Below are 24,539 nucleotides of genomic sequence, written 5' to 3'. Positions count from 1 at the left end.
AGGTTACTGTAAGGAGCAGAGTTAGGATTCTGGGCAGTAAAGCAAATGATGTAAATGGTGGACATCAACTTTTATAGAAATACTGCATTCTTTGCAGTGTAACTGATGGATTTTACTTGGCTACCTCAGACTCAGTTTTGAGTTTAGTTGTGTGGCTTAGGACATTTAGGCACAATTTAAGGGTTATGGAAAGGGAGTTGTGCTAGGCATAGGCTACCTGGAGCAGAGTATTGAAAAAACTAATCTTAGTTGCAAGTTCTAGAAAGTACTTCGAGTGACAGCATTGCGTCTATGGGGTAATGTGGACTAAGACTGCCGAAGAATGTGTGACAGGGCTGCTTGGGTACTTTTATGTTTCAAATGCTCTGTAAAATAGGCATGTCAAAGCTAAGAATTCCATCTTATGTGTGCTTCCTCTCTGTAATAATTTTATGGTAAAATGATTTAACCTGTATGGTATGATATTTTGAAGTTTACAGTCATCTACTATGATATTGCTATCAAAATCAACCATAGGAACTTTTATATTTTTAAATAAATGAGTAAGTTCCAGCTAAATGAATTTTGGACAAATAAATAAAGTCACATTTTCTCTGGTCAGACATGAGTAGTAATTGATTAGACTGATTATTCTCTTTGAAGAGTGGTCGTGTGCTTCGTAAAGAACCTTGGAAGCTCATCTATTCTAGTCAATACGGTGCATATATACAGACGCAAGATCCTTATTGGCGAGCCAAGGTGCCGCTGCCTTTGAGATTTGCCTTTGTCTCCTCTCTGCTTAGATTGTACGCAGGCCCTGAGGTGGACATCTGGAGCTGCGGTGTTATTTTGTATGCGCTTCTCTGCGGCACCCTCCCGTTTGATGATGAGCACGTACCCACATTATTTAAGAAGATCCGAGGGGGAGTTTTTTATATCCCAGAGTATCTCCATCGTTCCATTGCCACTCTCCTGATGCATATGCTGCAGGTGGACCCACTGAAACGAGCCACCATCAAAGACATAAGGTGATTGTCTATTTTATGACCGCACAGGTTCCAGTATTAATAATAACTGATTGCTTTATAGTAAACACTGTCACATCTTGCTTATTACAAATGCCTGATCATGTCATTCATTTTTAAATACTTACAGTTGTTGATTAGAATTTACTGTGCTAGGCCCGTGACAGGAAAACTACTTACTGAAGAAGTCTCATATCCTATGTCCACCCCTAAAGTCCCTGGGCCAGATCGTCAGTTCTACTGCAGTCTCCTGTGGTCTTCCAGCATGTTGTTCTTAGAGGCTGTCGAGTCGTCCAACCACAGACACACCACGCAGTCCTTAACAATTGTGCTTCGGTTTGCGCCCATTGTTGCCGCCACTGCCTCAGTCCATCTTATCAAGGACTTCCTTCCTTCCTTCCTTCCTTCCTTATTTCTTTCGCTCTTCCACTCTACCTGGCATGATGTCCTTCTCCAGAGACTGGTCTCGCCTGACAACATTTCCAAAGGTTTGTGAGGCAAAGTCTCCCCATTCTTGCCTCTGAGGAGAATTCTGGCTGTACTTTTTCCAAGGCACACTTGTTGGTTCTTTTGGCAGTCCATGGGACTTTGAGTATTCTTTGCCAGCACCATAATTCAAATGCAGCAATTCTTCTGTGGTCTTCCTTATTCAATGTCCAATTTTCACATGCATATGAGCTGATTGGAAATACATGGCTTGGGTCCACAGGTGCACCTTAGCCCTTAAAGCAGCACCCTTTCCCACACTTTAAGAGGTCTTGTGCAGCAGACTTATCCAATATATTTCGACATTTGATCTCTTGACTGCTGCTTCCATGAGAATTGATTGAGGACCTAAGCAAGACAAAATCCTTGACAACTTCAGTGTTGTTGGTAGGATTCATAGCGACCTTGTCTAAACACAACGAAACACTACATTTCCGCCTATTGTTGCCACTGCAGTGTCAACCCATCTCATTGAGGGTCTTTCTCTTTTTCGCTGAACCTCGACTTTACAGCCATGAGGGCCTTCTCCAGGGACTGTCTCTTCTGATAATATTTCCCAAGGATGTGACACAAAGTCCCAGTAACCTCGCTTCTAAGGAGCATTCAGGCTATACTTCTTCCCACAGAGATTCGTTTGTTGTTCTTCTCGCAATCCAACCAGCTTTCTTCACCAATGACATCATCCAAAGGCATCCCTTTTTCTTCGGTTTTCCTTATTCATTCAAAAAGTTTGCAAAAATGGAATTAAAAGAGAATGGAATTTTTCCATGAACTTATTGAAGCACCGTGAGTGTGTGTGTGTGTGTTGTCCACAGAAAGTAATTCTCTAACAAAAATAATAATTATCAAATGAAAAAAGGGTGAGATGGATGTTTTGCTGAGTTTTTTATTCCAAAGAGAGCTGCCAGTGCCCTTGTTTAAATGGAAGACCTCTTGTAAGGTGAGAAATGCCGGCAAGTGCAGGTGCTGGTGCTGCTGGGAGGACGACCTTTCTAGAGCACACCCCGGTCTAGCTGGTCCTTTGCCATCTGCAGGTCAGGGTGCTTAGAGATGTTTTCACCCTCGTGTCCCATTGCATCAGGTGTTGGTTTACAACCACATGTTTTTGTGTTTCCACCTTCCAGAATCTGTGCCCCTCTCTCCTAAGCCAGAATTACGATTCTGAGAACGCTGATCCTTGGGATAGTTACGTGATGGCTGAGGTTGCTGCTGGGTGCCTGCTGCTAACCTCTTCTCTGAGCGAGTGCCTTTGCCACGTGTGCATTCCTTCCTCCCAGCTCATCCTCAGCACATGCCTCCCACGAAGATACACATGTGAAAGGGGCTTAGTTATGCAGCAGACTTAGTTCTGCACATGAACGTAGGAACAATCTCTTGTGTTCTTAATTCTTTAGAATATAGTCCACTTCGTTCACTTTCTCTTAGCAAGAAAATTCGACATGCTACTCTGCTTGCAACTGCCTGTTTTCAGCATATACATTTAGACTAGTGAAAATACTAGTTCTGCTGCGTTAGAGCAGATGTCTGTGTATTTGTTTGGCTTTAGATGAACGATATAAATAAAAGTTTACCAGAATGAGTTCATGTTGAAGACTGTTTCATGTACGCTTGAGAAGAGCGTGTATTCTGTTCTTGTTGGGTGAACCGTTCCATAGGTAGCTGTTTGGGCTAGTTGGCTTATAATATTGTGTAAGTCTATATTTCCTGGATGATATTAATTATTATTTCTTCTTTATGGATTGATTACATCATTATTAAAAGTGTAACATTATTAAATGTCCTTTGTCTTTAATAACAATTTTAGCCTTTATTATCTCCTTTTAATACTATTTGTGTGGTATGTCTTTGCCATTTATTTTCTTCAAGCTTAATTTAAAGCATGTCTCTTGAAGGAGATATTTGGTTGATCTTTTTTTTTTTTTTAACATTTTATTAGGGGCTCATACAACTGTTATCCCAAGCCATACACACATCAATTGTGTGAAGCGCATTTGTACATCGTTTCTCAAAACATTTTCTCTCCACTTAAACTCCCGACATCAGGTCCTCATTTTTCCCTTCCCTCCCCGCTCCCCCCTCCCTCATGAGCCCTTGATAGTTTATAAATGGGTATTTTGTCATATCTTGCCCTGTCCGATGTCTCCCTTCACCCACTTTTCGGTTGTCTGTCCCCCAGGGAGGAGGTCACACACAGTTCCATGTAATCGGTTCCCTCTTTCCTACCCATTCTCCCTTTACCCTCCCTGTTTTGCCACTCACACCACTGGTCCTATAGGGCTCATCTGTCCTGGGATTCCCTGTATTTTCAGTTCCTATCTGTACCAGTGTACCTCCTCTGGTCTAGCCAGACTTGCAAGATCGAATTTGAGTCATGATAGTGGGAGCGGGGAGGAAACATTTAGGAACTAGAGGAAAGTTGTATTTCTCATCGTTGTTACATCGCATGCTGACTGGCTCATCTCTTCCCCGAGACCCCTCTGCAAGGGGATCTCCAGTGGCCTACTAATGGGCTTTGGATCTCCACTCCGCACTCCCCCCATCATTCACTATGGTAAGATTTTTTGTTCTGATGATGCCTTATACCTGATCCCTTCGACACCTCGTGTTTGCATAGGCTGGTGTGGTTGAATCTTTTTTTTTAACCCATTCTTCCAATTTACTTTTGCTTATGTGTTTAATTTGCTTATGTTTACTATACTTACTGTGATAAGGTAGGAAGTATGAATGCTATCTTGCTATTTAATATATCCTATACCATTTTGTTCTACTATTCCCCAACGACTGGATTCTTTTTTGTGATACAAGTATTATTTCAAAAAACAGAAACTCACTGCCATTGAGTCAATTTGAACTCATAGTGAACCGATACAGGACAAGGTAGAATTTCCCTTGTGGGCTTCTGAGACCATAACTCTCTATGGGAATGGACAGCCTCATCTTTCTCCTGTGTAGCAGCTGGTGGTGTCGAACTGCTGTTCTTGTGGTTAGAGCCCAGGGCATAATCACCACACCACCAAACCTCCTACAGGTACTACCTAACATACTGTTGTAATTCCTTTATCATTTCTTTCGCTATTTTATTTTATTTTTTAGTTATCTTCTTAATGGCTGATTACAGTTAACTTCTTAATTTATTACAGTCTAGTTCAGGCTAATGGCAGTTTAGTCGAAGAGTTTATAATTACTTTTCCTCAAGTGTAGCATTCCCTTCCTTCTTCCATTGTGTCATGAATGTTATACAAAGTGCATCTTTTATAAGCCTGCCATGGTTTTATAACTTTTGATTTTATGTAATTGTCTTTTAAGTTAGAAAATGAATTACAAACAAAACAATACATTTGACTGTATTTTATATTTTTACTCTATTTTATATATAGCTACCTTTTCCTAGGCTGCTTATTTCTTCATGTAGATTTGAGTTTCTGTCTAATGCCCTGCCGTTCCAACTGCAAAGACTCCCTGTATTTTATCTGTTAGATCAAATCTGCTGAGTGTAGTTTGAGTTCAAACTTGGAGTACTCAGAACTCCAATACCATCAGTTATTGGTCATGTGCTGCCTTCTTAGATGGTTAAATGTTGACAAATTCTTTTTAGTACAGTGAATGTGTATTCCTTCTATCTTCTTTTGATTCATCTGCATTGTTTTGTGTTACATAGAATCCTTCAATATTACTACTCAAAGCTTGAACTTTTCTTTCTTTTCTTTTTACTCTTTTGACAGTTTTGTTGTGATCTGTTTAGGTGTGGTCCTTTTGGTATGTAGTCTATATTAGATTAAAGATTTTTTCATAAATTTTGGTAAGTTTTCTGCCAATATTTCTTCAAATACTCTGCCTACCTGTTTTCCCCTTGTTCTGCTCATGTTGGTGTACCTGGTGGTTTCCATGGGGTTTTGTTCATCTCATGCCTTCTGTTCTCACACTCCGTGACCCTGACTCTCCGTCTTCAGACTTGGTGAGTCTGCCTTCCAGCAGCTCAGGTCTGGGCGTGAACCCCTCAGGTTACTTTTTCACGTAAGTTATTTGAAAGCTAGATGTTTTTGAGTCTTTTTCTCATCTTTATCTCCACTGATCATGTCTATTTGGTGAGATCTTGTTTAAATATTTTCTTTTGGTTCTTTAGATGTGGTTTCTTTTAGTTCTTTGAATTTACTTACGAACGTCTGGTTTATCGTTGGTGTCTACGTTATCCAAAATCTTGCCTTCCTCAAGGACCATTTCCATCGATGGTTCCTCCCCCCACCCCTTACGTCACCCCATACATGCCTACTTTTTTGTTTCTTTTCATGTCTCCTAATGATTTGTTGGAACCTGGGCGTTTTAAAGAGTAAGTTTTGGCTACGCTAGGAATCAGATGCCCACTTTCCCCTGATTAGCGTTTGCTGCTGTTGGCTTTTTGTTAAGTGGATCTTCCCGAACCACTTCCATATGTTCTCATTGTTCCTCTGACCAATGAAGTCTCTGGCAGGTTCGCTCCGCGATCAGCCAATGAGATTTCTTTAAATGCCGTAATAAGTCCCCTGGCCTCTGCCAAGGCGCTCTGTGTTTGGAGTCTGTCTTTACTGCTTGAGCAAGCAGCTTGCAGCGGTGCCTGCGGCTTCACTTCCTACTTGTGCAGAGCATCAAGTCAGCCAGTGGAGAGACACCAGGACCTTGTCAGTTCTTTCCTGGGCTTGCACAGAAGCCTAGCAAATCTGATGTTGTTGCTGGGTGCCGGCAAGTCAGCTCTGGCCCGTAACGACCCCACAGAAAGAAACATTGCCCTTTCCCTGGCCTTCTTCACAACTGTTTGTAGGCTTGAACCTAGCCTTCCAGACCTGGTGTCAGTCCATCCTTCTTCTTTCTCACTGCCCTCTACGTTACCAAGCATGATGGCCTTTTTGATTTCCAGGACTCTACCAGAGATTGTCAAAGCCCTTTGTGTAACTCTTATTCCCTAACTTTTCTTGTCAATTTTGCCAACTTCTTCTTTGCCCCACCTGCCATTACTGCTGCAGGGTAGGTGCAATAGATGAAGCAGCTGTTGTTGATTGTTTTCCACAAGCGCTCTGTATTTGTAGAGTCCTGTCACAGCAGGCACGCCCTGTGGGTAGGTTTCCAGGGCATTGCTCCACAGGTCCAGTGAGGACAGTTCTCTGGCCCTGGGGCTGTAGAGGCACTCCAGACCGGTTCTGTACCTACTCAGCCCACAGCCTTTGGTAGGTGTCACAATGGGAAGGGTGTGGCTACTGACCTTCTCTAACTTCAGGGGAAGGAGAAAGAATCAAGGTCATCAATCGGTTAAACCTCACTGCCATTGGCCAATTCCTGTGAAACAGAGGTCAGCCATACCTCCATCCTCCCAACCTTTTCACCCATTCTGACGTCAACTGCCCCTCCCACAACCCTTCCTACGCCTCTGTTAGGTCCATAATTCATTGCATTGAGCACACAGAATGCACAAACAATACTCATTGTGGTAGTTACCTAATCTGTTGTCAATTTGAGAGGATTAATAGTGAAGGGGTGGAGGTTAGCCTGTCAATCAGGTGGCAGCTTGATGACCTCATTTGGAGGCACTAATGAGATAAATAGCTTGCTTGGGGCAGGACATGGGCTCACTTTCTGGGATTCATTGCAGTTGACAAGCCACATGGAGACAGGCTGATGGCAGCCAGTCTCAGAGCTGGAGAAGCCACGTGGAGACCCCTGCCAGCGCTGAGATGCTTACAACATCACTGGATCCACAAGACTTACCACCCACTGACCTGGGGTCTTCCTGCTTTTGGCATCATTGCAGGTTTTTCCGTGAGTCTGAAGAGGACTTTAGAGATTGGTATCAGATATATGGGCTAATATCGGACTCATGGACTTGGCTGGGAGGCTTTCTTAATGTACAACTACTATTTATATAAAGCTCTTTCTTATATACATATGAGTGTCTTTGAATTTGTTTCTCTAGTCTACGCAGACTAACACACTCATGATTATGGGGCTTATTGGAAAAGTAACACATTACATGTGTAACTCCCACCAAATGACCGAGTAAACCAAAATTCTCTGCCATCCCGAGTAGGTTCACTGCCGTCATAGTGACCCTATAGGACAGAGTAGAACTGTCCCGGTGGGTTTTCGGGACTTTCAATCTTGCCAGGAGTAGATGGCCTCTTCTTTTTCCACTTCACATTAGCATAGTCCTATGCATTGAACTGCTAACCACAAGGTCAGCAGTTTGAACCCACCTGCTGTTGTGTGGAAGGAAGATGTCTTATTCCCATAAAGATGGAAAGTCTCAAAAACTGCCCCCCAGGGACAGTTCTGCTCTCCTGTAGGGTCACTGAGTTGGCATCTGCTGGATGTCAGTGCATTCCGGGTTATCTAGTCGTTGGGTGGGGACCACAAAGACAACCGCTCTGCTCTGGAAGTCAGAGCATGGCAGAGCAGGCGGCCGCTGGTTCGCATGTTGATTGGGACTGGCTGCGTATTGGGAAAGGGGCATAGGAATTCGGCGAGTTAAAATGTTGCAAAACACACCGGTCTAACCAAGGTTTACATGACTTTCTCAAGTAAATATTCCTCAGATGACTGCACGCCTTTGCTTAAGGCCCGAAGTTCAAAAACGTTTATTGTTATAGTTTTTGCTTATATTCACATTGCCTTTGTGGACATGTGGATTTTTGGAATTTTGAAAGTGCTCATCTCCCCCATTTTTGTCCTTGGCATTTAAAAAATCTTAGACATTTTAACATAACTTCTTGTTTCTGTTTATTCTTTTGAAAAATTATTCATCTTACCTTAGTTTTGGTCAGTAAATGTTTATTCAGTTCTTATTATGTTGCAGCAAATCAGTGCCTCGGAACGAATTAGTTTTTGTCTTCGTAGTCCCCGTGCCGATTTCTCCTCCTCATTCAGCACTTAGTGTTGCTCTGGTCCTGCGACTGGATGGCCTGTTACAGCAGGAAAGGCGGTCGGGGCTCGGTTCCTGTTTCCAGGAGCTCCGGTGGGGCGGAGAAGAATGAGGAAAACTAGACAATTACAAGGAGACCTAACCGCTGCGTAACAGAAGTTTCTAGTAGAGGCGTGGAGGGTTTGTCTTTGTACGCTTAGCATCTGGCATACTGTTCACTTGCAGTATCACAGTAGCATCAGCATCACATGATTATTTTTATCTTTCCATGTTATTTTTACACTGCAAACAGTTAACTTTACAAACTGCACGTTTGAGCATGTCATTCCTGCCCTTTGCTAGCCCTCATCAACCGCCGGTTAAAATACCGCATTCTTCCCTGCTGGCCTGCCGCTCTGAGAGACATCTGATTTCTTCGCCCCGCGCACGCTGAACTTGGCTGCTCCCAGGGTATTGGGCTCTGCTCAATCCTTCAACAGGACCACATTATTGCTTATCTCGGGGACTTCGCACATGTCATTTCCTTTGCTGGGAGCGCTTGTTCCCCGGCTCTTTGCTTGGCAAACGTGTCATTCTGGGGCTCCGCGCGATCACACTCAGACCGGCTTCCCTCCTTGCCCGCATCGTCCTTCCTAGAGTGTCCTGCATTACGTGTGCTCACTGTGCCGGGGTTTCTAGTCGCAGTGTGACGGCAGAGTCTGTAGGTGTAACTTTATTCATTTCTGTTTGCCTTCTCTGCGTCTGACTGGAACGTGATTTCTATGAAAACTCCTCCGAGAATCCGTCCTCATAACAAATATCCTTAAACGTTGATAAACGATGTTTTATAGGTTACAAGTATCTCTGCCTGCAAATGTTGCGTAAGTAACAGTGCACATAGATGCGTTCATCAGGGAGTAGAAAGTAAATGTACATTTGCATGAAGCTGACTGAGGGCTTCCCAGGCCTGCCACGTGGCAGTGCTTCAGTGACTGAAGGAATGTAGACTGTCACACAAACAAGTGTGACGTAGCAATTTTAACAGTTTGTGAAAGTGGCCAAGAGTATAATAAAATAAGATATAAGAGAACAGTCAGTACCCATTTATACTCTTTTTTTCCCTCTTACTTTTATTGGGGGCTCACACATCTCTTATCACAATCTATACATTCATCCAGTGTGTCAAGCACTTTTGCACATATGCCACCATCGTCATTTTCAAAGCATTCTCTTCCCACTTGAGCCCCTGATATCAGCTCCCCATGCCTTCCCCCTCCCTTCCCCGCCCGTCCTCTCTCACGAACCCTTGATAAGTTATAGATTATTTTTTCCATATCTTTCATCTTCCTTCATGGCCCCTCACCCACTTTTCTGTGGTTCGACCCCTGAGAGGGAGTTATAGGTTGATCTTTGTGATCGATTCCCTCTTTCTCCCCCCACCCTCACTTACTCTTCCTGATATCTCTACTCTCATTGTTGGTCCTGGGGGATTTATCTATCCTGGATTCCCTGTGTTGCAGACTCTTATCTGTAACAATGTGTATGTTCTGGTCTAATCCGATTTGTAAGGTAGAATTGAGGTCATGATAGTGGGGGCGGAGGGGAGCACCAAAGAACTAGAAGAAAGTTGTGTGTTTCTTATTTTTTCACTGTGACGCCTCTGTGAGGGGATGTCCAATTGTCTACAGATGGGCATTGGGTCTCCACTCCATGCCCCTGCCCCCCAATTCACCTTGGGTATGATTTTGTTCTGGGTCTTAGATGCCTGGTTCCTGATCCTGTCAACACCTCATGATCACACAGGCTGGTGTGCTTCTTCCATGTGGGCTTTGTTGATTCTAAGTTAGATGGCTGCTTGTTATCTTCAAGCCTTTAAGACCCCAGATGCCTGACACCATCAGCTTTCTTCGCCACATTTATACTTATGCACCCATTTTGTCTTCAGCGATTGTGTCAGGAAGGTGAGCATCACAGAATGCTGGATTGTTCTTGTGTTGAGGGAGTACTTGAGTCGAGGCCCAATGTCCATCTGCAATCTTAATTCTTCACCTAAAGACATGAGTACATGGTTCTATTCCCTTCTCGTTATATATATATTTACATATGCACATGCTGGTATGTAGACCTCTATAAATATCCTTTGCCTCCTGGTTCTTTCCTCTATTTCCTTTTACTTTCCTCTTGCCCCACCATCACATTCAGCCTTCATTTGGGTTTAGTAATTCCTCGCTGCTACATTGCCCTTGATTACCCATTTATACTTTTTAAAGTTACTAAGGACCCCGTAGGGTTTTTATTTTTGGTGTGTGCGTATATTATTTGCTATATTGGAAATTAAAATTAAGAATGTTTACATTATTTAAAAATAAATAATCAATCCATTGCATATTAATCTAGATATCTTTTATAAGAACTAATATTAAGGTGAGTTGCATTGTCTTACATTTTCATGGAATGCCTTACGGTCTGGCTTAGTCAGAGGCAGCAGAAACATGGCTGGTAAGTGGTAGAGCTGAGCGAGTCAGTGTCTTTGCAGTTCTCTTAAGCTTTATTGCCCGTGGTCTAAACAGTTTAGATCTTGCCTGCTCGTGTTCTTACAGCAGCATGTTTGTTTTTCCTAGAGAGCACGAATGGTTCAAACAAGATTTGTCCAGTTACTTATTCCCAGAAGACCCCTCCTACGATGCTGGCGTCATTGATGACGAGGCTGTCAAAGAAGTGTGTGAAAAATTTGAGTGCACGGAATCAGAAGTAATGAACAGTTTATACAGCGGTGACCCTCAAGACCAACTTGCGGTGGCTTATCATCTTATCATCGACAATCGGAGAATCATGAACCAAGCTAGTGAATTCTACCTCGCCTCTAGCCCTCCCACTGGCTCCTTCATGGATGACAGTGCCATGCATCTCCCCCCAGGCCTGAAGCCTCATCCTGAAAGGATGCCGCCCCTTATAGCAGACAGTCCCAAAGCACGGTGCCCACTGGATGCACTGAACACCACGAAACCCAAATCTCTAGCTGTGAAAAAAGCCAAGTGGCATCTTGGGATTCGAAGTCAAAGCAAGCCGTACGACATCATGGCTGAAGTTTACCGGGCGATGAAACAGCTGGATTTCGAGTGGAAGGTAGGGTGCTGTACCTCATTAGAACTGCCGCCCACGGTAACCACCACACCACTCGCACCATTTAAAAACAGTTCCGTTTTCTGGAACAATTTTATGTCAACAAAGTTAAAACAAAGAGATGCTACCATATGTACTGGTGCTTAAGCTGAATTTTTCAGCGCATTATTTTATTTTTCTTTTTGAAATCATTTTATTGGGGGCTCATACATCTCTTATCACAGTCCATCCATTCATCCATTGTGTCAAGCACATTTGTACATTTGTTGCCATCATCATCCTCAAGACATTTCTTTTCTACTTGAGCCCTTGGTATCAGCTCCTCATTTTCCCCTTCCCACCCCGATTCTCCTACCTCACGAACCCTTGATAATTTATAAATCATTGTTATTTTGTTATGTCTTATACTCTCTGACATTTCCCTTCACCCACTTTTCTGTTGTCTATCCCCCTACTCCACCTTCCCCTTACCCTCCTGATATCGCTACTCTCATTATTGGTCCTGAGGGGTTCATCTGTCCTGGATTCCCTGTGTTTCCAGTTCTTATCTGTACCAGTGTACATCCTCCGGTCTAGCCTGATTTGTAAGGTAGAATTGGGATCTTGATAGTGGGGAGAGGAAGCATTAAAGAACTAGAGGAAAGTTGTATGTTTTATCGTTGCTATACTGCACCCTGACTGGCTCATCTCTCCCTGCAAACCTTCTGTAAGGGGATGTCCAGTTGCCTACAGATGGGCTTTGGGTCTCCACTCTGCACTACCCCCATTCACAATGATATGGTTTTTTTTTGTTCTTTGATGCCTGGTATCTGATCTCATCGGCTCCTCATGATCACTTCGGCACATTTTTCACTTCAGCACATTTTTAATGCAGTTTTTGTAAAATTAGATGTCTCGTCTGGTATTGGGGTCAGTATATACTCGAGTTTATATTGTAACTTCTTTTATTGAAAATGTTTTGACCCAATTTGTGAGATGTTTTTGAAAACCCAGAGTTACCTTTTCCTTGCTACACTTTTCCCATCTGTAAAAGAGATGAACGACTGTGTAACCCACTCGAGGGAAACGAGCTTCAGAATTTAGGTCAATGTGTCCACTGGATGGTGTGAATTATGGCAAAATAATAATGATATGGAATAGGAGTTTAGGGGTAGGGTATAAAGGGGAGCTAACACTAAACAATTCAAGAAGAAAGAAAATATATTGAGAATGAATGTCAGCAATTGTACAACTATGCTTAATCTAATAGAACTATGGAACTATGGATTATAATAATATCTGTAAGAGCTCATAATAAAACATTTGAATGCATAAATATATAAATGTGAACCTAGAAATAAAGGAGAGCAAGAGAGATGATATCTATCTCATTGCATTATTGTTGCCAAGTTCACTTTCATGGCAGGAGCTGTGAAATGGCGTCTGGTGTAAACCACTAATAAGTCATTTCCCCTGATTCCTTCTATTCCGTTTATTATGTGAAGCGATTCAAGCAGAGGCTCGCCAACCAAAGTCATTGGTATTGTAGAGTAGGCGTGTATCTGGAATGAAAGCTAGATTCTATGTCACCTCTAACTTCCTTTTAAAGCTTAATCGCCATGCAAAAAACAATGCTACAGTTTTAGGGGATGAAACAACTATGAGGGAGCTTCAACAAGTTCATGGAAAAAATTAAACTAAAAGGTAATGGATTTTCCCACAAACTTTCCGAGGCCCTCTCATGATGGAGTCAACAGTGGTCGCTAGCTCGCATTGAGCCTGCCCCAAGTCCTGGCAGCCTGGTGCACACCCAAACCACCGACTCCCGGGCCACCGCCATGACGGGTTGTACATTGGATTGTTGTGGCCCATGGCTTTTCCATTGGCTAATTGTTGGAAGTGGACGCCAGGGCTTTCCCCTAGTCCATCTTTGTCCAGAGGCTCCCCTGAAGCCTGTTTCACGTCATAGCTAACGCACAGCCTCCAGTGTTGGGTGGGTGGTAACTGCACATGGGGTACACCGGCACGGGCGTGAGCCCAGATTCCTCCCACGGGAAGACAAGAATTCTACCTCGGAACCACAGGTGCAGCCATTGAAAAAGAATCATCCAGGAGTTCCTTCCCTCCCCCAAGTCTATCAGTTGTCTGTTTTATTAATATCCTTTGTAATAAGAAAAGAAAGTTTTTCTAGCTTCTTTTACTCTTTTTCTTAAAAGAGACTGTCTCATTTTAGGTGGTGAATGCCTACCATCTCCGAGTGAGGAGGAGGAATCCCGTGACCGGCAACTATGTGAAAATGAGCCTACAGCTCTACCTGGTTGACAACCGAAGCTATCTCTTAGACTTCAAAAGCATTGATGGTAAGAGTTATGCTCGCAGGAACTGTGAAAAGAAAAAAACAGGCACTAGGAGCCCGGTGGCATAGGGGGGTTTGCCTTGGGCTGCTAACCCTAAATTCAGAAGTTTGAAGCCACTCGCTGTTCTGTGAGGCTTTCTGTTCCCCTAAGATTTCCAACCTCTGAAACCCACCGAGCCAGCTCTACCCTGCCCTGTAGGGGCATTTTGGGTCAGAATTGACATAATATCAGTGAGTAAGTTAACAAGATATTAAAATAATTTGAAAGGCACAGTGGATCTTCCGTGCCAGTGCTTACGTAATCTAGATTTGAGAAAAATTTAAGTGAAATGAAAAGACCAAAACACATGGAATATAATTTACCCAAAAGAAGTGTGCTTCCTTGGCATAAAAAAGTAATTTAGAGTGATAACTATGGAGAATAAGTAAGGTACACCAGGAAATTAATTTTTATCCAAAATTAGCTGATGTTTTCAGGCTGTGTGTAACATGTCCCCTTCGGTACTCCATTACTGTTAGCATGGTAACACCGAAGCTCCCCGCTTGCTCATCTGACTACCTAGACTGGTCCTGGGGTCTGGGCTGGGATGGCTCTGCATAATCTAGGAGCCCATGTACACGCCAAAGCAGTCAAGGGAAGTTGTCAGGCCTCGGTATTTCGTGTGTGCCAAATCCAGGTGAGATAACCCAATTATTCAGTTCTGATCCCCACATGGGAGAAAAACAGGGTGAATCAAGGGGCATCCCGAATGGACAAGAGTAGAAATGGAGTTCAAGTTTGGGACCTTTTAAAGTAGGGTATTCACATTTCCTACTTCGGCCTCCTGTCCGTTATAAGTATGTCCGTGGCTCCCGTATGACTCTCATTAAAATTACCTAGGGCTCTGGGGAAAATGCAGATGTTTTGAAAACACCCCATATCTACCAAAATCAAATCTCTTGTGCTGGGCTGTGTGACCCCGGGAAGCTACCTTCACCCAGGAGATCCACCCCTGCTCCCTGGGTCTGCTGTGCTGGGAAGGTCCGGAGTCACTGTAGGCTGGTAGCTTTTGTTTTTATTGTGCTCCCTTTTTTGGTTGATACACAGTAAGAAAATTAGCAGCCAGGGGCCTGCTTTCTTGCGGGTCTGCTTACAAGGGTTTAGGGGCCACCGTTCGGCTGTGTGGAAATGTGGGAGAGAATAGGTAGTGCCACTCCTGCTCCCAAGACACATGGAGGGTGACAATTCCCCCTGCAGTGGCTCTTATGATTCCCACTCTGAACATCACCACTTCAGAGAGGGGCTTGGCAAGTGAGCCTTTCCTAAACCGTGTTCTTCGACCCATTTCAGATGAGGTGGTGGAGCAGAGGTCGGGCTCCTCGACGCCCCAGCGTTCCGGTTCTGCCGCCGGCTTAGCCAGACCCAGATCAAGCTTTGACTCTGCGACTGCAGACAGCCATTCACCATGTGGCCCCCTCGCTGGTTCCCTGACCGGGAGCACACTGTCCTCAGCCCCACCTCGCCTGGGCAGTCACACCATGGACTTTTTTGAAATGTGTGCCAGTCTGATCACTACTCTAGCCCGTTGACAATCTGTCTCTAGTCTCTGTCTTCCTGTTCTTGCACTGTGAAAATCAGATACACTCTTGAAATTCGTGTCTTGCTCACTGTTGGATCCCACCTGCTCACTAGTACTAAATGGGAGGCATAAATGTCCCTGGGGAAGAGTCAGTGCCATTGAAATGGTGGCAAGCAAACCAGCGGGCCCTTTGATGTAGCTGTTGAAATCGGTAATGCTCTCTGGGGCCTACGATAAATGCATGTAGGCAACTTCTTTCAGAGGTGAACAATAATGCAGATTATTCTTCTTTTAAAAGTGTGTTCGCTACCGGTGGCAGTGACGAACTGTCTTAACCTGAGCGTTTGGCAAGGGTGCTTTGCTCGTTACTGTTTAGGTAAATCCAACGTATTTCCTAAATTTTAGCAACCTTTACAGTTATATTTCTGGCCTCAACTCTCTTACCAAGATAAAAAACAAAACAAAAAAACCCCAAATCAATCACTATGTAAACGTTGAAGTTTTAAAAAGCTGCTCCCCGTATTTAAGAAGCCAAGTTATTCTAACAGTTTTTTGTAAACTGCTGCCTCGTGTTTGGTGGAAGGGCTATGGGCCTTTAAAAGGCAACCATCCTTCTCTGCTTGTAATCACCCGTGACGACTCAGGGTTTTGAGGTCTCCCTGTTCAACATGTTCATCTGATGATCCTTTAAGGTTCCGTCCGTATTGGAACACCCGGCATTACACCCACCTTTGCCATTTCTGTACATTCAAAACCTGTCCCAGATTCTTTGGGTCTCATTTGCTATTTACCAGGGAGGAGAAACATAGTTCAATGAAGGCAAAACCAGCAAGAGGCCTCTTATAAGAGAGCGCTCTTCTTATCTTTGTCCTCTTGCTCTGTCTGTTTGCAGGGAAGTGATAGCTAGTCCTACGAGGCATTCTCTTGCTACCGACAGTGCTAATTTTTTATTTGAAGTTCAAGTCCTTACAACTCCCCTTGTGCCCCCAACCTTCTGTAGTCACCATTGGCTTTGTTCATGGTGTGATCCCCAGAGGCTGAGAACCTTTGTTGGCTTCCTTGGTTGCTAATCACTCGATTTGAATGGCCTGTCTGACTTCGGAGCTTTTGTGTCTATCCAAAGCCCGACAGGTTGTGTGACTTTTACCGCTGAACCTGAAAGGGCAGGGAAGCCTTAACATGAAAAAAAGATCTCTTGAAGAAATATATGTATTGTGTATACATATGTGTGCGCACACAGTGCTTTTTAAAGGAAAACCACACAGGTTTCTGTTTATTTTGATTTGTGCTGGTAATTTTTAGTTTTTTAAAAAGAACAAAAATAATCAATATACAGCAGAGTATCTCATAGCTCATTGATTTTATTTCATTGGTTTTAGGAAACGTATTTAATTTTTAAATTATGTGTAATTTATCAAATTTGTATTTATTCAATTGCTTAATATATATAATAGCTAATCACATTCACAAGGTATACTGAGAAAATCTTAAGAAAAACTTGAAAACAAAAAGTGACATTGCCTTGACAGGTTTATCTTTGCCAAAAAACCAATATATTTTTTACCAAGAAGCAAATGAAAATGTTAGACCAAATTGTTTGTTTATGGAAGACACGTGTTTCTACCTTCAGATATTTTATGGTTTGAGAGTTTGCAGTGTGTCACCTACATCACATTATTTTGTAGTCCGTTTAAACAATGGTGTTAAGCAACGTGTAAGTCTAACTTCTTAATATCAAAATAAAAGGTCCACTTGTTTGTCTATTAAAAAAGAGGGCAGGGATTGCCGTTTTGAGATGTTTTACTGTTAGCTTTTGAAGGAGTTCCATCTAGTGGCATCACGTGGTACTGCTAGTTAGTTTAGTTTCTTTTCCCTGAACAGGCCGTGAGCAGCTGTGAATCCTAAGTCGGCATTGACTCTGTGGCCTCCTTGCAAGAACAGACTGCCCTGCTAGAGTCCCCACGGAACTCCCACCGTGACGCGCTCCACTACTTGCCCACCCAGAGGCACCTTGAAAGGCAGACCTGGTGATCTCTTTCCCAAGGTCACGCACTGCTCTGAACGCCCCACGGAGCAGTTCTCCCTGCACACTGGCCCACACCAGCGGTCAGAATCCGCTCAGCGGCACCTGTCAGCCAGGTGCCTTCTGTTGTGTGTGATACCTCAGGGGGGAAATGGGGCCATCGCACATTCTTTGACCTGAGACAGACAGATTCCTTAACCTGGGGGGCAGCTTCCACAGTTCTGAAGGTGGCAAGCAAGCAGGAAGGAATCTAGTGGCATTTGGCCTCGTTAGTCTGATCAGTGAGGTATTACACATTTCATTGTCAAAATGTCTCTTTATGCGGATGTTTAGCATGCAAGTCAGACCGCCCACACCGAGTTCCTGTTGGATCTTAGGGAAGCCAGGGGTCTCGGGTTCTGTCCTTGTGGGTGCAGACCTCCCACACCGAGTTCCTGTTGGATCTTAGGGAAGCCAGGGGTCTCGGGTTCTGTCCTTGTGGGTGAAAGTCGTTAAAGCACACTTGTTTTGCGACTCCAGATGGCCTAGGAAATTGAGGACCAGTGCAGGATAACAGGAGCCTTTTGTTGCTAGTGGGTAGGAGGAGCAGCAACTCGGTTGCTAGCTCAAAATTACATCCTCCGTTTCAGTCTCATAAGCAGGTTAGTTATGGATGTGGGTGGCTAGCTCTGGGTGCGTTTATCCGGTTAAGATTCTGGGAAGAGAGCTTCTATTAGGTTAGAGACGAGACCGTGGCTCTGCCATGACAGGGACTTGGTTTGGTTCAGACGAGCATGTCCCAAAGTGCGCGCCAGAACATGCTCTGCAAACACCAAGCAGAGGGCATGCCATTGAGTGCAGTGTGGGAAACGTTGCCCGCCCTCCTCCCCAGCACAGGCCTTCCTCTATGGCAGGAGTGAGTCGACTGGGAAGCCATCTAGCTTGGTGAAAATGGACTTAACTAGAATTTTTGAAAATGTAAGGCAAATTTGGAAAATACCATTTTTTTAGGGAAATCACTGTCACGGGTTGCTATAATTAGGGTATTAAAAATGAAATTAGGATAGTACTGCCTTTGCTTGGAAGGAGCCCTGGTCATGTGTTAGGCTGTTGACTGCAAGGTGAGTAGTTCGAAACCACCAGTCGCTCCTCGGAAGGTAAGAGGCGGCTTTCTCTTCCCATAAAGATTTGGCGTCTTGGAAAGCCAAGCAGGCAGTTCTACTCTGTCCTGGAGGGCTGGTCTGAGTCAGATTGACTCAGCAGCGGCGAATTTGGTTTTCCTTTTTGATCTTTGCTTATTACCAACCGGTTTTGGAGAGAATCTGTTTCAGAATCAAAATCATTTCATTTTAATCATAGGAAATGTGTATTGTGAGCACATGTTAGACAAAGTGGAATTTTGTATGATTGCAGCTTGTTTCATAGCATCTTGATACACTTTATCAAGTGGTGGCATTGTATGGGAGAATTTGTCTTGGGTGTGTGTTGAAAGACCTTAAAGGAGCTTACACGTAAGCAGGAATAAGGGGTTAATGACGGGTTTATGGTCCGTGAGTCCGGCAGATACTGTTGATTTGCTTTAAGAATGTGTACGGCCAGTGACTGTTTTCTCAATGCTTTGATATTGAACTGTATTTGGATATAATGACCAGTCATCCTTTAATAAAGCAACAGAAACAATCTCAAATGCTAGGGAGGAAAATTACTCCAGTTGGGTGTGTTTTGTTTTGGCCAACAAACTTTTCTTTTCTTTTCTTTTTAATTTTTTAAATCATTTTATTGGGGCTCATACAACTCTTATCACAATCTGTACATATATCCACTGTGTCAAGTGCATTTGTACATTTGTTGCAATCATCATTTTCAAAGCATTTGCTTTCTACTTGAGTCTTTGGTATCAGCTCCACATTTTCCCCCTCCCTCCCTGCTATCCCCTCCCCCATGAACCCTTGATAATTTATAAATTATTATTTTGTCATCTTACACTGTCCGACGTCTCCCTTCACCCACTTTTCTGCTGTCCGTCACCCAGGGAGGAGGTTATATGTTGATCCTTGTAATCGGTTCCCCCTTTTGACTCCACCCTCCCTCTACCCTCCCGGTCTCACCATTCTCACCACTGGTCCTGAGAGGTTCATCTGTCCTGGATTCCCTGTGTTTCCATTTCCTAACTGTACCAGTGTACATCCTCTGGTCTAGCTGGATTTGTAAGGTAGAATTGGGATCATGATAGTGTGGGGGGAGGGGAGAGGGAGGAAGCATTTAAGAACTAGAGGAAAGTTGTATGTTTCATCTTTGCTACACTGCACCCTGACTAGCTTGTCTCCTCCCCACGACTCTTCTGTAAGGGGATGTCCAACTGCCTACAGATGGGTCCCGGGTCCCCAATCTGTATTCCCCTACATTCACAATGATTTGATTTTTTTGTTCTTTGATGCCTGATACCTGATTCCTCCGACACCTCGTGATCACACAGGCTGGTGTGCTTCTTCCCTGTGGGCTTTGTTCCTTCTTAGTAGATGGCTGCTTGTTTACCTTCAAGCCTTTAAGACCCCAGATGCTATATCTTTTGATAGCCGGGCACCATCAGCTTCCTTCACCACATTTGCTTATGCACCCACTTTGTCTTCAGGAAGGTGAGCATCATGAAATGCCAGTTGAATAGAACAAAGTATTCTTGCATTGAGGGAGTACTTGAATGGAGGCCCAATGTCCATCTGCTACCTTAATACTAAACCTATAAATATATGCACATAGATCTATTTCCACATCGTCATATATAAATATATTTACATATGTACATGCCTTTATTTAGACCTCTATAAATGCCCTTTGCCTCCTAGCTGTTTCCTCTATTTACTTTTACTTTCCTCTTGTCCCACTATCATGGTCAGCCTTTATTTGAGTTTCAGTAATTCATCTCGGTTACATTGCCCTTGGTCATGCCCTACCAGGCCTCCCACAACCTCCTCACCACTGATTTCGGATCACTTGTTGTTCCCTTGTCCCTGGGTTTGTTAACACCACTTCCTTTCCCCCCCACCTCCCCCTCTCCCATGTCCACCCACCCCCCGGAACCGTAAGTCCCATTGTTTTCTCCTCCAGATTGTTCATCCAGCCTCTTTTATTTAGATAGACCTGTGGAGATCATAACATGCACAAAAACAAGACAGAGCAAAACAAGGCAACAAAAGAAAAAACAACAAAAAATCAATGACAAAAAAAAGAAAGAAAAGCCTGTAGATAGTTCAAGTACTGTTGGCCAACAAACTTTTTAATCGACACTTTCAAAACTCCTAGTGCAGTGTGCATTTCCTGACACCGGCTATCCATAAAGAGAGTGCAGGTGCCCACAATAACCAAGAATAATAGTGTCTCTAACATTGGAGTTAACTACACAGGAAAGATGTTTCTCCTTTTTCTGTCAATAGCTTGTCTATGGCAGTCACATGGTTCTGGTCTTATTCTCTCATATTCCCTAGTCCTTTTGTACGCAAGGGATGCACATTGACTTTTAACGTTAGCTGAGCTCTAATTCAGAAACTCATCCTGGACAGCTCTAGCCGGTGTATCAGGCAGCCTCTATGAACATGGCGTGTACTGAGTACAAGCCCCACTGCTGCCGTTGATCAGCTGTGCACACCTGGAGCATGCCACCACAGCACTGCGGCCTTGTCCCCTCGCTCGTTGGTAATGGCCGTGAAGTCTTAATCTCGAATGCCAGTCCAGTTCACGGTTTTGCTGGTCTGTTTTTGAACCGCCCCACCTTTTCAATCTGGTATTCCCTTACTGAGTTGCCACCCTGCGACTCTAAAATAGGGAACATGGGTTATCTGACTAGCAGTTCTCCGAGGTTCTGCTTTGTTAAAAATTCTGGATGATGGGTAAGTAACAATGTGTTGGTAAGTCAGATCCCATGTTGAATCTCAGTTTTGCTGCCCCTAAATGGGAAGGATGGGTTCAAAGGCCTCTGTGATACCTGGAGGAGCCCTGGTAGCATGGTGAGTGACTCATGGGGCTGTGAACTGCGAGGTGAGCAGTTTGAAACCACCAGCTGCTCTGTGGGAGGAAAATAAGGCTTTCTACTCCTGCAGAGTTCGTTACATAGCCATGGAAATCCAGGGGCCATTTCTAGTCTGTCTTAGAGAGTCACTATGAATCAGAAGTGACCTGATGGCAGTGAGGATTTTTTTTAGTGACACCTGGTGGCGGGATTGGGCTCTTAACCACAAGGTTGGCAGTTCAAACCACCAAGCCGCTCTGCTAGAGAAAGATGAGGCTGTCTGCTCTTGTACAGATTGACGGTAGCCCTCTCTAGCCTCAAGTGTTGGAACTGATGGTGACGGCAGTGGGCTTGGCTTGAGGTATGGCAGCTTTCGTAGTCCCAGGGGTGCGAGCGGCCCCTGCAGGGAGCAGTTGGGCCTGCATTCACGGGGCCACCCCATGTCGGGCTCGGCAGCCACTGATGACAACACATGGTCATGGTGGCGTTTCAGGTTCATCAGTTCTGCCCTCTCATTTGTGTTAGGGTTCCCTTTTTCCATTTTTAGTTAGTCTTTATTCTGTGAATGGTCTCGATTTGCTTGGTGAGGCATTTTCAAGGCAAATACTTGAGTCTTTCTAAATACAGCTGCCCTCTGGGAAACAATTTTAAAAAAGTTTCAGAAAACCAAGCGTGTTAACACAGATCTACTTGGCAGATCCTACTACATGAAGCAAAGCATTACCGAAGGGGAGGGAGGGATGGGCTCCACCCACTTTTATAATGATTTCTTTAGATTCGGTGCCGGTCCCTAGCTGGGAGTCATTTAGTACCTTTAATAATTTTTAAAGGTAACCAGAAAAAGTACTTTTTCACCTTTCCCAGTTGAGGAAGAAGGATGAGGAGGCTGGCCATAAAACTACTGTCATCCTCCGTGTCTCTAGCTGACCACCCGCCTTGGGAGGACCAGCCTGCACCTTTGAAACATCTGAGTAGAAAGGTAATGGAAGTATTACAGACGTGTTTCTTTCAAGTCTTAAAGTAGTCTCACGTAAATACTGTAGAGGGCAATCATTTGAACCACTCGGGATTGTGCTAACTAGGTGCAATTGGAGTGGATTGGATTAGCATATATTTTTCACAATCACTTCTAAGTTAATGAGAGTACTCCTGGTGTAGTGGGCTAAGCATTCCATTGCTAACCTCAAACTCAAGGTTTCAAACCCACCTCCCGCAATGTGGAGGAAGGAGACTGCTTTCATCGAGATTTACTGTCTGGGAAACCCTGAGGCGCAGTTCGTCCTTTCGGGTTACCATCAGTCAACGGCAGTAGGTAACAAAGCTGAAGAAACCGTTTTAGGGGGACGTGACTCTTCCTGTCATTTTATTTGCATCATTGTTACAGTGCAACTTTTAAAAGACAACTAAACCTCACCCCAGCCCCTATCTGAAATATCACCTACATTAAATTTGTTTCCATAAATTTTCCATTATATACCTATATATATAATAGAATGCCTTTCATAGCATATATTTCCATTCACGACCTTGATATCCCCTAAACCTCATAAAAACCTTGAAATGTAGTTTATGTGTGAGGAGCCTTAAAAACTTTACAAAACCTTACTTAAACAAATCGCTTGAGTCCTTACTGTAATCATGGCACTTTTGGTGCCTCTGAGCACGGGGCACGGTACCCGCAGTCTAGACTGGGCTGAGTTTTAATAAAAGTTCTTCCGTTGTAGCCTGATCAGAATCAGCTGGAGAAGTTAGCAGCCTGTGGGATTGCGTTCACCTTGTGAGCCACCGTCAATGCAGACTACAGGCCTTGCCTAGAGTTGCCCGTGCGCAGTCATGACTGCGCGTGTGTGTTTGGGTAACTACGGTTTGCACGTAAAGCACTTTGGACTTGAAAGAAGTAGCACATGATGATTTGGACATGCAGGGTAGTATGTTTCAGTTACATTTAAAGTGCAATTAAAAACAGCAACAACTAGAGCACTCTTTCCAGGAAAAAAAATCAGTATTTGTAAGAGATCTCAGCATGAAACTTTTTGAATATAAAATTTTGTTAAAGGTTCATACGATGTGTGTTTTTTATTTTTTATTTTTTAAATGTATTCTGGGATTATTTGTGGTGATTAAAGGTTTTGAGAAGAAACTGTAACATCCTAGTCCTAGAGAACTGTGTAGTTTTGCTGGAAATGTATGCATGCATTCTTTTTTTCACAGCAAAAAGTTGCTTTTAAGTAAGTTTTTGTAACAAGGAAAGCCCGTTTTTTAAGTAGATAGCATTTTATTATGATAGAAAAGAAAAATATACCCACAGCTATAAAGCAAAATTTAAATTTAAATTGTGCCTTTGCTCTTAAATTATAGGGACAGTAATAACTAGTCAAAAAACTGTCAGAAATGCGTTTTCCTTCCTTGCTTTATAATTCCCCTCATTTGCCCTTAGATCTGTCCTCAACAAAGAATCACCCTGTTTGCTTGGCCTGTTCTCTGTTCGCTTCCTTTGGCTGGACTTCACCCTGCCGTCTCCGGGGTGTCCTTCCCGTTAGCTTTACTTTCTAAATCACCTGCACCAAGGTTTGATTGCCCTCTCAAGTTCTTAAAATGAATCCAGTGAGAGAATAGCAATTTTATATTTGAGCCCTTTGAAACATTTGCTATAAGAACAACAAACAGCAGGCCGAGCCGGGATCCATGGGGTCCGATTGGCTGGCGGGCGGCAGCCTGCACGTGGCATGCCGTTTCCACCTCCCTCACTGGTGTGCCTGAGAAGCAATCAGAGGGGCCCCGTCCAATGCAGGGCTTAGCATCACCATCATAATAGAAATGTACCACCCTTTCCACATACAGATGGGTTTGGTATGAATAGGATGAGGACCTGGAACTTGAGGCCTGTCTTATGTGGCTTTTTGAATACCGTGCTGAAGATGGCGAGGACACGGCTTTACAGATGATCTTAAAACCATTGCGTCTTCAACATGTCTGTGTGCTTGCACACGCAGTGCTACTCAGAATCTCACAATGTTGGCTGCTGCTGCCTTAATGCCCGCCGCCCCCCCCCCCCCAGCTCTCTCTCCAATGTGTGAAATGTTTATTGTAAAGTTGGTATAGAACTGTGAATTCTAAACAGTAATCATGATGGTTGTCTTTGCATAAGAATGGTTCTGTTCT

At 43.8% G+C, this 24,539-nt stretch overlaps 1 protein-coding gene across 1 annotated transcript in view; it reads left to right on the top strand.

Moving 5' to 3' along the window:
- The window catches only part of PRKAA2 (protein kinase AMP-activated catalytic subunit alpha 2), a 28,752-nt gene extending 11,598 nt beyond the window's left edge, over positions 1 to 17,154 (top strand). Inside the window, exons 5-8 of the mRNA XM_004699393.2 lie at positions 783 to 1,007; positions 10,977 to 11,481; positions 13,691 to 13,817; positions 15,144 to 17,154. Of these exons, the coding sequence (XP_004699450.1) occupies positions 783 to 1,007; positions 10,977 to 11,481; positions 13,691 to 13,817; positions 15,144 to 15,382 (1,096 nt within the window). The 3' untranslated portion in view covers positions 15,383 to 17,154. The remainder of the gene's footprint in view (positions 1 to 782; positions 1,008 to 10,976; positions 11,482 to 13,690; positions 13,818 to 15,143) is intronic.
- Positions 17,155 to 24,539: the final 7,385 nt, after the last annotated feature.

This window comes from Echinops telfairi, unplaced genomic scaffold (assembly GCF_000313985.2).
Source record: "Echinops telfairi isolate 266 unplaced genomic scaffold, ASM31398v2 ScPeMD7_443;HRSCAF=831, whole genome shotgun sequence".
Lineage (NCBI taxonomy): Eukaryota > Metazoa > Chordata > Mammalia > Afrosoricida > Tenrecidae > Echinops > Echinops telfairi.
Note: the sequence above shows the minus strand (reverse complement) of the source record. Positions and strands in the feature narration are given on the sequence as shown.